Source organism: Emydura macquarii, unplaced genomic scaffold (assembly GCF_026122565.2).
Source record: "Emydura macquarii macquarii isolate MOO-44397 ecotype Brisbane River unplaced genomic scaffold, CSIRO-AGI_Emac_v2 contig_1451, whole genome shotgun sequence".
NCBI classification, from domain to species: Eukaryota; Metazoa; Chordata; order Testudines; family Chelidae; genus Emydura; species Emydura macquarii.
The window spans coordinates 9,180,639-9,194,174 of NW_027131588.1; the positions used below are offsets into that span (position 1 = coordinate 9,180,639).

The window sequence follows — 13,536 nt, forward strand, 5'->3', positions numbered from 1 at the left end:
TGTCTCCCGCACCGACGAGCTTTACCCTTATTGTGGAGAGTTCCATTGTACCAGAGGAGCAGAGTTGTCAACCACGGTCTCCCACCCATGCTAATCCTCTCATTTACCTTACTTTGGTTTGAAAAAGGCTGCAAAACATGTCAAACTGCTTCACATCTGTACACAACGGAAATGTTGGTTAGGGGACCATGTTGAAATTTTTCACATTTTGAAAGAAAAGAGAAAACTTTCATGCATTTCCCCCATTTTTCACCAAGTTAGTTGGAATTTTTAGAATTTCAAAATGTAGAGAAAAATAATAATAATAAAAACTAGTTGTGAATCCCCCACCTTTTCTTTTCCTAACAAACTCTAGGAGGTACCTTATAAACAAAGATCAGATGAGAAATACAAATGTGCACCCATGAACATATCAGAAGACAAAAATATAATGTTCCGTGTTAACATTTTTAATTAAGTTATTCATTTGTCTTTGGTTGTTGGGAAGAATTCTTCTGTATGGCTGGGTGAAATGGCTGTGGTTTGCTTTTCCTGAAACACCTAGGTCTGGATCCAAAAAATGGACTTAGATGCCTAAATTCTAGTTTTAGGCTCCACTGCGAACCACAAAACTCCTGCCGAACTCTGCAGGCACCTAAAATTCACTGGATTTTCAGGGTAAAAGTTCCTTAGGTACCTATGTCCCAGCCTCTGAGCATGGGCACTACTGCACCCACTGTAGACATCAAGATGTCTATCTCTCCTGTAAGCTCCAGAGCAATTCATGAACCGGGGGAAGATAGGTGTTCACCCACCTATCTCGCGTGTGGGGCCCAATCCAATAGGAATGCTCAGAGGCTGTCTCCCAGATCATATCCCATTAACATCTGGCTGGAGAAGGAGGTGCCCACCCGATAACTTTTAGCTCAGTGGTTAGAGTACTTGCTGTGGGTGTGGAAGACCCAGGTACAATATCTCCTTTGTCTGAGGAAGAGAGAGGATTTGAACAGGAGTCCCCCACACCTCTCAGGAGAATGCACCAACCACTGAGCTGTAGGATATTCTGAAGTGTGTGTGTGGGGTGGGGTGTCTCTCAATCTCTTCTGCTGAAGCTGTTCCACTGTGGATAAATACTTAGTCATTAGAGCAGAGAGTGAGTAAGAGTAACTCTGTATCCTGATAGGGCACCCACTTCAGAGAAGGGAGACACAGAGGCCAGTCCCTCTAATGACTCTAGTTAGCCACAGTGGAACAGCTTCAACAGGAGAAATGGAGTGAGCCCCACATTAAAATATCCTTTAGCTTAGTGGTTTGAGCACTCTCCTGGTAAGACCTCACATGGAATATTGTATACAACTGTTGTCACTCATGTTCAAGAAAGATGAATTTAAACAGGAACAAGTGCAGAGAAGAGCTACTACGATGATGAGCAAATGGAGGGTCTATCTCATGAGAGGAGACTGAAAGAGCTTGGCTTGTGTAGTCTAGCAAAAAGAAGACTGAGAGGTAATATTGTTGCTCTCTATAAATATGTTAGAAGGGCATATACCAGGCAGGGTGAAGCTCTATTTATGCTAAAGGATAATGTTTGCAGAAGAACAAATGGATATAAACTGGCCATGAATAAATTCTGGCTGGAAATTAGAAGGTTTCTAACCATCAAAGGGATGAGGTTCTGGAGCAGCTTCCCAATAAGAGTTGTGGGGACAAAGAATGTATTTAGTTTCAAGAGAGAGCTGGGAAATTTATAAGTGCATTTTGTATCAGGGGGTTAGTTTGTGATGGTAGGGGGCAAGGCTCAGCAGCCTTGTGGTCTCACTTCCAGTTTGTCCTATGTTCCTAAAGCTCATGTTTTAGAGTTTCAGATGGCTACCTGCAGGGGTCAAGAAGGGATTCTTCCTCGTCCCTAATATATTCTGGTTTTTTTGTTTGTTTTTTAAATCTTCTTAATCCAAAGCATCAGGGATGGCTATGGCTGGAAATGGGACATAATATAGGAGGACCAGGACTCTGAGGTGGTACAGAACATTCTCTCTCAGGTACTTCGCTGGTTAGTTCTTGCTCACATGCTCACTACATGTCAGGTCAGGATGGAATTTGCCACCAGCTCAGACTAGCAGTGACCTTGGAGGAGGGTTTTTGCCTTCCTCAGCAGCGCGTGGGTACAGGTCGCTTACTGTGGGGTTATCTGGATATATCTCAATCATTTCTCTGCCAGTTTGAGGGCCTCAGGCACTGGTACACCTCAACCCCTTTTACTTCCCTATGGCACAGAATAGTTTAGTCTCCTGTAGGCTTCATATTTTGGTCTATTTTTGGGTTTAGTGTGCTGGTGGTCTGTGATATACAGGCGGTTAGATCAGAGCTGGTGGTGGGTCCTTTCTGGCATTTAACTCTATGGCTCCCTGAAATCCTTTCATCTCCTCCAGCAGAAGAGGGAATTGAACGTGTCTCCTCCATCCTAGATGAGTGGCAGTCCCATATTTTGAGGCTTAATGCTGCCAATGCTTAAGCAGGTGGTTAGGTGTTTGCAGAACTGAGCCCTGCCTCAGCCAGGCTCGACGGCGACAGGGAAGTGCTGTGAGGGGTGGGACGGTTGGCCGCTCTCGCTGCCTCTCAGCATTTACCTGAACGCTCCCTCAAAAGAAAAATCAGTCCCAGCCTCCCTTTATAGTGGAGCAACCCGCTCAGCTCCCCCCCGCTCTGAGTGTGCAGAGCAGGGCCGCGCGCCCCCCTCCCGGCTGTCTTTTGGGGGCTGTCCCCTGCAAGGGGCGTGGCGCAGCGCCCTGCCCCAGGCTCCACCCGGGGCCGGGAGAGAGAGCGAGTCTTAACTCGGCGCACCGGCCGGGAGGCGACAGGGGGCAGACGGCGGCTGTCCTCCCACAGCTCTCCCTCCCGCCCAAGGCCAGAGGCGCGCGGGCCGCCGCTGCGCCCTCCTGCCCGGGAGCTGCTGGAGGCCGTGCGGGATGGAGACGGGCAGCTCCCCGCTGCTGCCCCGGCGGCTGGCTGCCGCCGCCGCCCGTCCGCCCCCAGCTCCGGCTCTCCCCGGCCCCCCGGGGCTGTCCGTGCCGCCCGCCTTCCTCCGCCCGCCCAGCCTCTTCTTGCGCGCCGCGGCCACCCGCGGTGCCAGCCCCTGCTGCTTGGCGGCGGCGCCGGGGCCGGAGCGCGGCGGCTGCTCGCCGCGGACCCCGAAGTGCGCCCGCTGCCGCAACCACGGCGTGGTGTCGGCGCTCAAGGGCCACAAGCGCTTCTGCCGCTGGAGGGACTGTGCGTGCGCCAAGTGCGCCCTGATCGCCGAGCGCCAGCGGGTCATGGCCGCGCAGGTGGCGCTGCGCCGGCAGCAGGCGCAGGAGGAGAGCGAGACCCGCGGGCTCCAGCATCTCCTGCAGCAGCAGCAGCAGCAGCGCCCGGCCTCCGCCCGTCTGGAGGCGGCGCTGAGCCTGGCGGCCAGCGGGCAGGCGCCGGCCTCCGGTGGCGGGAGCGCGGAGTTCCAGCCGGGGAGACGAGGTGTGCTAGCGGGGTGGCGGTAGCGTGCGGGGCCTGGAAGGGACCTACGGCGCGGGGAAATCCCGGCCCCTCCGCAGCAGTTGTTGGTGGCTTCGGTGGGGCCGCGATGTCACCTCCCTTGTGGGTGCGGTGCGCGCAGGGGGAAGGCTGCGCGCACCGACCGCGGCGCGTGTTTGTAGATCCTGGGAACTTCACTGACATGGGCGTTACACACGCGTTAGGGGGCAGATGCCCAGAGGAGCTCGGCTTCCAGATAAGAACCTGATTTTCAGTGCTCAGCACCCAGCGTGACGCTTACTGCCACATTTTCAAAAGAGCCTCATGCGCCGAGCTCTTCTAAAAATCTAGTCAGGTGTCAGCGCTGTATGCCACGTGTATTTAGTGTTACATATTGTGCATGAATGATAGGCCCACCGGAAATGCATTTATGCTTCTTTATTAAATATGCAATTTCCTATGATGTATTCCATATTTAATATATTGCATTTAGGTGTCTGTGTATACAGGCACACGTATGATATAATAAAATGCAATATGTAATGCAGCAAAATCGGAAATTTCATGATTAATGTCATATGCACAGAATTGTTAAATGAAAGATTATATCTACAATATTATGGCCCCAGTCTTGCAAACATTTATGCATGTGTTTAACTTTAAGTGCGTGAGTAGTCCCACTGACTTCCGTGGGACAATTCAAATAAGTGAAGTGCGTACGTTGTTTGTGAGATTAGGGTCTTTATTTTTGCATGTGCATATATAAATGCTAAATGTGCAGAATTATGTTATTATGCAGGATACTGTATCATATGCAAATGTATTATAAGCAATATGTTCTCTGTGTAAAATATATAATGCAGCTTTTACAAATAAAATAAAAGACAATCAGTTAAAAATACCCATTTGAGATGCAAGAAACCATTTTTAAGGTTGGGGAGTATTGTGTGTACGGAATTGGTGTCATGATGCCGCAAAGACGTAGATAGCTTTTTTGTTGTTCTTCTTTTTTTGTTTAAGGCATAATTCTTGCTCCTGCTGATTTTCTTGCATTTTTTGTTAAGATGTATCTTGCAAATTCATACTTTTGAGTGAAGTCCAATTAAACTATACTGGACTACTTCAGTCACTAAAGGAGACAGCTTCAGGTCCTTAATCCTTGCTTTTGGCAATAGTTTTGATATACAGCAAAATTAACTGAAAGATTCACATACACATTTGTGTATTTGATATGCCAAAGAAAGTAACATGACCTAAGAAATCTTCTTAAATCTGTAGAAAAGCTAACATTAACTGAGCTACACTTTATATTTTGACAGATCTTGAATATTGCTCTTCCAAATGTGCTTCTGTGTGTTAAGGATTATGCATGTATGGGAAATCATTCAGTGGTTGTGAACCTGCAAAGGCTTAGGCACTATGGGCCTGAACTTGCATTGCTGAAATCAGCGGCAAAACTGTTGTTGACTTTAGTGGGTGCAAAATCAGCCTTTATAGGATCACATATGCCTATAAGCCTTTGCAATATTGTAGCCTTAGTTTTTAAACTCTGAACTTCTGTGTGGGAGGATTGCTAACAGGACTGTACACGTGTGAGAAAGTTTTCAAAAATACAGGTTTGTAGGGCTTCTGATTTTAGGTTTTAACATTAATAAGTGAAATCAGTATTTATCCAGTAAACACCAGAAATGGTTACTTGTATCTAACAGCTTGTCAACACAGAACAATAATGCAGACTATAGCGGGCATGATTTCTAAAATGTACTAATGTGTTCAGCCTTAATTGGTCCATGTAGAGCTTGCTGGAGTACACTAAAGGTTCCCTAGTATGCTTTAATGTCATGCTGTTTGAAACCTTAACACGTTACAGTGAACTAAGGAACATTACAAAGAGATGACTCATTACAGTATATACAAAGAGAGTCTTGAAAAACCTCGATTTTTGATCATCTACATAAAGTGCAAAAATTGCTAAAAAGTAATCCCCTGGAAAATTAAATTAATAAACCACCAAAAACAAGCCCCACATTTATGCACCAAAGAAATTATTATGTGGATTTTCTTCTAATTAACTTTTAAGGCCCTAATTCTGGAACTTGTGCAGGTGGACACTTGTGCCTATGCAGAGCCCCAGTGAAATCAGTGTGACTATGCAATAACAAATGTTTATCTGCCTAGGAGCAATCAAAAGATAGGAGCCACATTTTTTGTTCTGGGCATGACCAATATTTATTGCACCCTCCCCCCAAAAAAGTATTGACATGGTGTAAGTACTATGCTGAATTTGGGAAGTCTTGTATCATTATTCATTTTCATTTCAACTGACTTATCTGTATGTATCTTAGCTAAAAATAATAAAGTTTGGATCTTTCTCTTTAGATGAAAGACTGTTACTCAGTGAGGACCACCCACCATTCAGGTTTTTTTTTTTAAATGAGTCATTTTTCTTCTTCATAAGCAAAAAAAGTAACTAAAGAGTGTGGAGGACTAAGCTAATTTTCTGCTTCCTTTCCACAATCTCTCCCTCACTCAAAATCAACTGGAGGGGTTTTCCTCAAATTTCCGCACAAAATGGCAATAAGCAACAAAAGTTTTGGCATTGAAGATTTTTTCCCTAGAAAGTTAGGATCAGATGAAATCAGGGACTCCTAATGAAAGTCTGGATTTAGGAAGCAATTCAATTGATGAAGAACAAGAAGGAATAGAATCTAGCCCGTTCTCTTACTCCTGCAGAGCCAACATGGCTGTTTCATCACTAAAGTTAGCTGATATAACTAAATAAACAGAAGGGAGTCTGATGTTTTCTTATTTTACACCAGCATCGTTCCACTGAAATGAATGGATTGCCCAAATCAGAATCTGGGCAAGGATCTCTTGAGTACAAAGGTGCAATTTTTTATTTAGTCACTTTTCAGACTTGAATCTTAATTACAGTGTTCATTGCTTTGAACACCAAGCGATAAAATCGTGTCTCAGTTGAAGTCCTTGGGTATTTTACTGTTTACTTCAATTGAATTAGGATTTCAGTCTAGATCTTTTCTTGAGAAGTGTAATGTGTGCTGTGTGGAAATTTTGGTAGATATTTATAAGGCTTTGAAGGCTAGTTGGGGAGTTTTAGACTAAATTAATCTCTTTTTTTTCCCCAGAAGAGAAAGTGCAGAAATTTGACTCGTACTTCAGTATGTTAGAAGGTCCTGTGGTCCTATCCCATCCTCCTCCCCTGAGATCTTCTCCTGAATCTGCAGAAGCTAGTGGAAGCTATAGAGTGAAGCCGGCTGGCCTGGAAATCCCAGAAAAGGAAGAGAATGTTCAGTGTCCTAGTCCGGAGGAGCAATTAGAAGGTGTAGACAGTTCAGGATCCCTCTCTTCTTCAGACATGGAATCGGGAAATGAAAGTGAATGGTCCAAAGATTTTGCTGCCCCCAGTTCCAGCCTACCTTCTACTGCTTCCAGACAAAGAGACCCACTTGGAATTCTCATCAAAGTTTTTCCTAGTCATAAACGAAGAAAGCTGGAAAGTATTCTGCAGTTCTGCAAAGGTGATGTGGTCCAAGCCATAGAACAGATCTTGAATAGGAAAGAGAATAAACAAAATGTCAAAGACTTTGCAAACCCATCTAGATCTGAATTTACTGCCTTACAGAGAGCCTCTAATTTTAGCCTCACCAGATTAGGTGTTGGAACACTTGGCAATAAATCAGCTTTCTCCCCTCTTCAAACCAGTTCTGCTTCATTTGGAAGTGAAACAAATCTTTATGGCCTAAATCCTAGACTGGGGATTAGCCCTCTAAAACTGACTTATTCCATCCCTGGAAGAGGACTGCCTGGATTTATGTCACCCTACTTAACATCTGGACTTGTTCCAACTTTGCCTTTTCACCCAGCAATGGACTATTCCTTTTCAGGAGTGATCAAGGATGCCTCTTACTTTGCGAATAAAGAGTCAATCATTAACAATGGAATTTACTCGAGGCTAAATCAAGAAAACAAGTAATGCCTTTAGCATATTCCCTTTCACAATGCATTTATAAATTATGCAACTGTGATGACATCTGGACTAGTATGTCAAGCCTCAAAGGATGCTGTAATCCCAGTCAATAGAATGTTGTTTTAGATGTGGCAGAACACTTCCCATTCCTTTAAAAAAGAAAATAATGAGGTGTCTTACACATTTTGAACGTGGTTTTTTTATTTTCATGTAGAATGACTTGCAAAACTGAAATTTTTAAGCAAAAGAGAAAATAATTTAAACTATGTATTTTTCCATCCAGAATATCTGATGTGAAGAGCTCATTTAAAAATTAGCACTGATTTTAAAATTGTGATTTTATTATGCATACATTTAGTTTTTATACTGTCTTCAAATTCTTTTGTAAATGAAACAGTAAATAGGATATATTTGTTTTGTGAACAGAAATAGAGTTGGATTATAAGAAAAGTCCATTACAACTTTTAACATTCCTCTCCCTTTTTAAGAATGTTTGATAATCAACTTTGTTTACTTATATTTGTTTGTATCATTGACTTCCGAGACTAAGGTCAAGCCTTTAAAAAATGGGTCCTTAGTGTTAAATTAATAAATCCATAATTAGGCACTGAAATAAGCAGCCTGATTTTTCAAAAGATCTCACTGAAGTAAATAGGAGCTGCTGGGTGCCCCACACTTTTGAAAACCAGACTCTTCATTTAGGTGTCAAAGGCCCTGATTCTGGAAAAATATATGGACATGCTTAACTTTACATACTGAAAATAGCCCCATTGAAATCACAGGGCTGATTCTCAACTGTGGTAAATCCGCATAGCTCCTCTGAAGTCAATATAGCTGCACTAATTTATATCAGTTCAGGGTCTGGCCCATGATGTGTAAAGTTAAGGATGGGTGAATGTCTTTGTAAGATCAGGCTCTAAATGTGGATGTAGGAACCCAATTTTAGGCACCTATATTTCAACAATGTTGGTCCAAAAATAAAAAATGTGCATCAGCCTTGGGATTTGAATGTGTGAAGATCAGTCCTTTGTACTACACTTAACAGAACCCATACTTTGGGTTATATTTTGGATTTTTTTTATTTTCTTTTTTGTATTGTAGATTTTTTCATTCATAAAATTCTTCTCAAATGATGACAGCACAAACAATTTCTTTGTACATTTATTGTTATTTTGAGTTTTTTGTAGACTTTGTGTTGGGAATCTTATAGCTAAACAATGAAAAAGTCAAAGTAAATGAGCACCATCTCCTGGCCATTCTAGTTCATTGCAATTTGATGGTAGGGTGAAAAGAAAATTAACGTTTTGGTTCATAAGGAATTTTTTTAAATTTGCAAAGGTGAGAGATGTTTCTCTTACAGAATCTGGTATTTTAAATTTTCCTTTAATGGTTACATTATAAATTTTGAAGAGTTGTTGTTTAAATCATAAGAAGTCTGTGTGTGTTACAAGGAAACATGTTATTAATGAGACAGAGAGTCAAAACTTGCTTTCTCTATTTGTGTGTAAAGTCCCATTGACTTCAGTGGGATTCTTCTTTTGTGTAAGGCCAGCAGGATTGGGTCCCCCAAAATGTTTAAAACACTTGTTAAATTACTTCTTAGGCATGATGCTTAGACTTCCACCCTGCAAAGACTTTTGCATATATGTGTGCTTAATTTTGCATATGTGAGCAATCCTGTTGACCTCAACAGGACTGTGTCTGTGGATAAAGTCAAAGTTGTAGCAGGATCAGAAGTATAGGACTGCAGAACTAGAAAGGGAATTTCTCTTAGATGCTTATGGCAGCTAAAACAGAAACATGCTTTTGAGGTAGTATTTTGATTCTGATTTTGTTGCTTGATATCTAGAAAACATAACAAAAGTCTGATTTGGGCCTGATCACACTCCCACTGAAGTCAGTCTTTTTTTTCTTTTTGTCATTTTGCTCTTTACCTGGTAGAACTAAAGTTTATTTCAATCAAACATCAGGAACTTATCTAGGTGCTTAGACGATATGGGCAGAGTTAGGCATAAGCAAAGAGTAAATAATTATGAAGACTAGTTATATGGAGAACTGACTTGTTAAATTATATCTTCTGGATGATTATATTTTACCCAAGTATGCAACAATTTTATCACTTGCAATTGATGATATTAGCATACAATGGGAATTAGCAAACTTTCAATATTAATTTACTTTGAAGTTTCAGTAGATGTCCCTGCTTCATTTGATTCCATTATGGCCCTGCGTCAGGAAAGTATGGCTGTTCAGAACAACGTTTAAACACGTGCTTTAGCCTGGATGGATTTAAGTACGTGCTTAAGTGCTTTCCTCAGTTGAGGCCTAAATGCCAAAATCATGGCATGTCTATGCAGTGGGGCAATGCACAGTACTGGGTTGTGATTTCTAAAGCACACCAATGTGTGCCACATGAATTGGTCCCTGTAGACCCAGCTGACGCACACTAAAAGTTCCCTAGTGCGCTTTTACCTTTTACTGTTTCACACAATGCTACATTAAAGTGCACTAGAGAATTTTTAGCGTGCACCAGCAGGGTCTACACAGACCAGTTAATGTGCAATGTGTTAGAGCACTTTAGAAATCACACCTCCATGTATGCATTGCCATACCTGTAGACAAGCCCTCAGCTTACCAAATGATATTGTGTTAGTGGTGGTTCTTTTTATATTGCTGTTTTGTCCATAGATGTAATTAAAAAAATGCCTTACTTGTGAACTACAGATCCCAACTGTTTGCACCATAATATTAAAGTTTATAGGCTTATTTCAAAAGCTCTGCTCTTTGTCAGAATTTGTACTTTTATAGCTATCTAAATGCACTTCCTCTTCGTAAGAGTTGGAATGAATAGCCCTTGTCCTTTGTGAAGCTGTTTCTTTCAACTGCAGTCTGGTTTTTACTCTCTTTTTCTCCAGCACACTAGGTTACACTCTAACCCCATATCGTCACTGGTTAAATCTATCCCAGGGGCACATCTGAAGCAAGATGGAGATTCCTGTGAGAGCAGGTTCTGACTTTCCAACCTAAGACCTCTGCTTCATAGCACACAGTGAACTTAATGCTAGAGTCCTGAGTGAGGACTTAGCTATAATATACTTCTGTTTGCCATTCTGCCCCAGATTTAGCCATAGACTTCAGTGAAACTTAAGCAGATTCCTAAAGTTAAGTGTAAGTTCGTTGCTGGATAGCCATGGGCTTATGCACTTGATAAAATTTAAGCATGATCTTTGCTGAACTGGGTCATTAATCTTGGTTTCCCCATTTATAAAAGAGAGATCTCTGTTTTCACTGTTAAGCACTCTCAGATCTCCCAGTGAAAGGTGCTATGGTAAGTGCTAAATATTATTCCAGAGCTCTTCATTGTCTTTAACAGTTGCACATCTTTGAATCTTTTAACTTCTCTCTTTCTCACAGAGATGGTTTAAGGGCAAATGCTTTAAATGTTGCTATATATGGGGTAGGTGAGAGTTAGAAAATAACTTAGTGGGGTGAGAATGACTAAGGTGAGGATTGCACACTTGCTACACATTTTTATACTTTGTTTTTACAATGCAAACAAAATTAAGAACTGCTATTTAGAAGAATGGGTGGTGATTTTACTAGAACAATCTTATTACTGTACACTTTCACTGCAGGGTTCATTGAAGCTTGTTTAAAAAAGAGATTAAATCTACAGAGCAGTCATCCAAATTACACTCTAAGAAATTTAGAATTTGAATCCATGGCCTGGTATTATCTAGATCCGTAGTCACTTGATATGTGTGCATTGCTGCAACTGGTATCAAAAGATGTCTGAAGAATGAGGGAAGAAGATGCTCCTTATTAAAGGCAAGGCAGAAAAATAGATCTCTGGAATAACAGTGGGACACTGGAATGGTTTGATAAGAATCGCCATACAGAAACTTATTCCTCAGCACCAGTTAGGACACATTGATCTGTTTACTTGGTAACTTTCATCTAACTTTGTCCATTTCTCTCTGTCTCCCACCCCTTCTTTCTTTACTCTTGGTGCTTAAGGCGGGATCCATGAAGGGACTTAGGTTTTGCAACTCTGAGCATCATGGCACCTAACTTTTAGGCTCCTAGAAAATCACAGGAACAACAGTGCTGTTCACAAAGCTGAGGTAAATGCCTAGGCTCCCCATACAATGAATGAGGAGAGAGAGGCATCTAAAAATGTGATCCACAAAAGCCAGCACATTAGGTAGGGAGCCTGCTAAGCTAGTCAATGGGAGATGCTAACCAGAGGCATCTGTGCTAAGCCCCGCCCCTCTTTTGGAGATGGGCATCTAGTGCTGCTTAGTGAGCCACTAGCAGGAATGTGACACCTGAAGTCAGGTAGTTTAGGCTCCTAGGATTACAGAAGGCGGGGAAGGAGGGGTACCTATAGTGTTAACTTTTATCCCAGTGGTTAAAGCACTTGCCTGGGAAGTAAGAGACCTGGGTTCAGTTCCCCACCCGCCGCCCCTCTGCAAGAGGGGAAGAAATGATTTGAACAGAGGTCTACCTCTAAAGATGGTGCTTTAACCACAGAGCTGTGGGATAGTCTGGTCTGGGGTTCCCTTGATCTCTCCTGTTGCAGCTGTTCACTTGAGGATGAAAGAATGATTGGAGCAGGGTGAGTGGACCTGGCATCTCCTACCTCCCAGCTGAGTGCCCTAACCACGGGACTACAAGATCTCTCACTTGTTCTCTCTTTCTAGCCCAATGACTATTGATTTGGCCACAGTAGACCAGCTTTAATAGAAGAGATTAAGGGTATACCACCTCAGAATATTGGTAGCTTGGTGGTTAAAGCACTCTCTTGAAAGGTGAGAGACCTTGGTTCAAATCCTTTCTCCTCTCTTTACTGGGGGGATTGGACCTGGTTATCCCACATCCCAGGTGAGTGCTCTAACCATTGGGCTAAAAGTTACAAGGTGGGCACCACCATCACCTTGAGGATTTTGACTGGGGCTGAGTTTTGGTGTGCTCAGAGGCTGCCTACCAGATTGGGCCGTGTGTGCGAGAAAAGCATTCATCTGAATATAAAGGGCATCTAGATATGCACACACTCAGAGGCAGAAACTAAAGTTATGTCTACACTGAGGGTGACAAATTCGCCGCTGTCAGATCGATTTATCCGGATCGATTGAGCGGAAGTGAAGACCCGCTCAATCGATCTGGAAGTCGACACAATAAGTCCACCCCTGGGAAAAAGGAATGCTGCATTCACGGGGACGCATTTCCTGTTGGTGCAGGGTAGTGGAGATGGCATGCAGAACGGACTTTAGGAAGTCGACGGGAGATACGCAAGTATTCTACATAGCTTGCATATCTCCCATCAACTGCAGCCAAATTTGCCGGTAAGTGTAGACCAGGTCTGAGGCACCCAGGGAAACTTTACCCTGAAAATGTAGGTGCTGAGTGAGTTTAGAAGCTTACACTGTTCAGCAGGAGTTCTGTGGATCGCAGTAGAGCCAAAACTGTGACATAGGCACATAAACCAGACACTTAGTTTTCTAAGTCTGGGATTTAGGCACCTGAGAACCTTTGTGGGTCCCACTTTAAGAGTTTTGCCATTGACTGCAAATGGATCAAGTTGAAGCCCATAACATTCATGTTTTCTACTGTCCTCTACAACTATTGTGCATGAGAGAAGATTAAGAACTAATTTGGATGTTAAATAGCTAAATTCTTTAGGGCTGCTATCCTAGAATAATACATGTGTGTTTCCAAATGACTACCTTGGACTCAGTGTTAAACTGAAAACATTTGTTTTTATTTTTTTAAAAACAAACCAGAAAATGATTGCTTGCAGTGAAAATTGCATAGAATTAATATTCTCCATAGAACCCTGTTCTCTTCATCTGTTTTGAAACATTCATCCCCTTTTTCATGTGATCCAGTTTTGCATATCCATCAAAGGGTGTTTCTAGACCTGGAGAGAGAACATCTAACTACTTGCTTGTCCTGGAAAGATAGACAGTAATGTTAAATGAGTCATAACCAAATTCTTTGGAATCAATCAGTTGTGGATCTAGGCAAGATGTTCCTTTCTGAAAGTCTGTTGCAAATGAACATGT

At 42.5% G+C, this 13,536-nt stretch overlaps 1 protein-coding gene across 1 annotated transcript; it reads left to right on the forward strand.

Annotated features, from left to right (window-relative positions):
• Positions 1-2,945: 2,945 nt before the first annotated feature.
• DMRTA1 (DMRT like family A1) lies at positions 2,946-10,239 on the forward strand. The gene is made up of 2 exons (XM_067553443.1): positions 2,946-3,486; positions 6,630-10,239. The coding sequence occupies exons 1-2, from the start codon at positions 2,946-2,948 to the stop codon at positions 7,475-7,477; spliced, it is 1,389 nt and encodes a 462-aa protein (XP_067409544.1). The 3' UTR covers positions 7,478-10,239.
• Positions 10,240-13,536: the final 3,297 nt, after the last annotated feature.